Below are 2,989 nucleotides of genomic sequence, written 5' to 3' on the forward strand. Positions count from 1 at the left end.
AAGAGATACTACTTTGACTTAGAGGAGGAGACAGAAGCTCTTCCTCCTCCTCCTACTACTACTCCTTCTATTAAATCAATTCAGAAGGAACCTTTAAAGAAAAAATTGAAGAGGAGAGTAACACAGCATGTTGAGTCCATTGATCTTGATCAAAATTCACAAGTGTGGTCATTTGATGAACACATTATAGATGATGATGATGATGATAAAGAAGATCATACCAGAAGAGCGACAATAAGTGAGACCAGAAATGACTACGGCGACGACGATGACGATGACTGCACCACCACATTGATACCTCCTACGGAGTAATTTTGTATTAATATATATAACTGCAATTTATTTTTTGGTTTTTTTTTGTTTTAGAGGTACAGTACTGTGTGGAGATTGTAAAATTTTTTTTTGTTTCTGCAAACTTTCCTTAAGAATTCACTTAACTTCATTATATTGTGAGGAAACACTTCCAACAAGTGCAGAATGGTAAATGCATCAGAAACTGAAGAACGAGCTAAAATTCAGAAAATAGCAGTTGAGATTATAAAGGCACCTATGATAAGACATATTTTTATAACACTACTGGCAGTCTGTAAAAATCCACGAACGTTAAGCCCTAACGATTTAAGTAGGATTATTAATCACCACTCACATCGTGTACTCCCAAGTATTGTAACAGATGCATTTTTTCGAAACTTCAACTTACCAGTTGAACCAGAGGAGTCCGATTATGATTCTGATGAAACAATTTGTGAATAATAATAATGATAATTGCAGCTATATTATACATATATATATATTTGTTTGCGTTATGCTTTGTACATGAGGAAAAAAAAATAAAAAAAAATTTTTGACAATATGAGTTTTATTTGTCACAAGTAACATTTTCAATATTAGTAATAAATTTATTCATTAACCAATCATGTATTACATTTACAATTTCTAGAGAACAACTTAAGGTATTGATAGTATGTACATTGCAATGGATTAACATATTGCATGAATTTTGTTTTAATACACATAATTTTGGACAGTTCATTGTAGCTTCTATATCTATAATTTTATTACACAAAAACTTTTGGAGTGTCTTCTTTTTCGGACTTCCTTTGACTACAATTGTATTGGTTCCAATAATATTTTTAATGTACTCACTAATAGTTTCCATTGAAATATTATTGGGATGTGAACTATTCCAATTTATTCCATGTATATTGTCGGTTATCCACTGAAGATGGTGTTTATGTTTTTCTGCAAAACAATCCAAACTCACAGGATAATTGACAAATGTATGATGCCACACACGTGTATATATATTAAATATACATATTTCTTTAATAAAGAACTCGCTGTCTTTATATTGGAAACCTTGGATATCTATAATAAACATTATTGCACTTTTACTAAATTTGATAATGGATTGTAGATAACAGTACGATCATGAATTATTAAACAGTATACTGAAGTGTTGTCTGGAAAGTTTTCTGATGATTCTAGTTCTAATCGCACATCTATAGCACCACCTTTTACTGCTTCGTTTTGGTGACTACAATCTATGATGAATATCGGTGCTTTTTGTATGAAATTGGTTAAGGATAAGCAAGGTTCGCTTTTACCTTGAAAATAATATGATTCTTGAAACCTTGCATACATTTCATAAGCAATGGCATAGTGTTTCTTTTTAAAATCAATATTTAAATTATCATATGGATAAACCTCAGAATTCAAATACACTTTTAAATTAGTCAAATTACAATGATCAAAATCGCTATTATCTCGTGTTTTACTATTTTCTCTATCTGTCTGAAAACCTACAATCATGTATCGAGGCGCTTCGCTTTGTTTAACTGTCATGATGGTCCAATCGTAAGATTTTGTTTTTGGTAGAACTGGTAACTTTTGTAAAGACCAATTTCTGAATGAAATTTCCAAATTATTTTGCATTTCCAAGTGTTGTAATAATACCAATTTTTGTTCATCAGAAACAGATATATGAGGTACTTTCCACATAATTTTTGTAATTTTAACTTTTGGAGTATCAGTAGCACCATCTGTCGTTATAGTTGCGTTAAAATCAGTATGACTGCGAACCAATACGAGTTCCTGCTGTAAATTAATAATAATTTTTTTAAAATCTTCTCCAAAGCCTAAAATTTGTTTCAGTGGAATGCAAACGTTAAAATAACCCGTTGTCGGTTCAACAATTTTAGGATGCTCCGTTATGGACCAACCAGAATTGGCATTTTTAATACAATCATTGGGAGTAAATGATGCATATCCTTTTAATGTTGATGTGATTCCAGGAAATCTAGAACGCGCAATTATTGTTCCTCCAAGTTCATATCTACATTCTTCAAATAAATGAAGAAATCCATTATTGATAAAACTGAGTTTCGTACTGTAATGGCCTTTTTCTTGTGATATCAAATTTCCCTCCAAAATTATATAACTCTCGCTGGGATATGTATAAATAGTTTGTGATTGAATTGGTATTCTAATCTCATCATTATTGTCTAAAGATGTAGCTGAATATGGAAGGTGTGTATGATATTCAGAGTTAATTATAGATTCATCTACAGGTACAGTTTTATTGACATTAAGTATACTACCGTTCATTTTTTTTTGTATGTAACTGTACACCTACAAAAACACTTTATAAAATATTCTTTGATAATAGTAAATAATTTACAGCGACACAAAAATCTTTGCTTCTTCTCCTTCTTCTTCTTCGTTTTCTTATTCTGCTTCTGTTTCGTAATTTTTAACTTTTAATCCTAAGGATATTAAGAATAAAATATTTTTCTGTGTTAATGGTTTGTACGTTGTCTTTAGACTAATAGGACTCAATATTTTTCTTTCTTTTATATTGTTCCACTCAATAGGATGTACATTATATAATACAACCATGTTTTTAAATCTTTTTTAAATGTAGTCTTATCGTTACCACCTCACCATTACAATTGATTATATTTCCATCTTGGTCAACTATTTTAAGGTT

The 2,989-nt window shown here is 30.4% G+C and overlaps 1 protein-coding gene across 1 annotated transcript; it reads right to left on the bottom strand.

The window, feature by feature from the left end:
* Positions 1 to 1,380: 1,380 nt before the first annotated feature.
* Positions 1,381 to 2,607, bottom strand: LOC126891432 (uncharacterized). Its single transcript, XM_050660607.1, has one exon. The coding sequence runs from the start codon at positions 2,605 to 2,607 to the stop codon at positions 1,381 to 1,383; it is 1,227 nt and encodes a 408-aa protein (XP_050516564.1).
* Between the last annotated feature and the right edge of the window lie 382 nt (positions 2,608 to 2,989).

Source organism: Diabrotica virgifera, chromosome 9 (assembly GCF_917563875.1).
Source record: "Diabrotica virgifera virgifera chromosome 9, PGI_DIABVI_V3a".
NCBI lineage: Eukaryota > Metazoa > Arthropoda > Insecta > Coleoptera > Chrysomelidae > Diabrotica > Diabrotica virgifera.

What these genes read in the sequence shown, in the direction of transcription:
- LOC126891432 (XM_050660607.1), bottom strand. Translation starts at nt 2,607, where the DNA reads ATGAACGGTAGTATACTTAATGTCAATAAAACTGTACCTGTAGATGAA.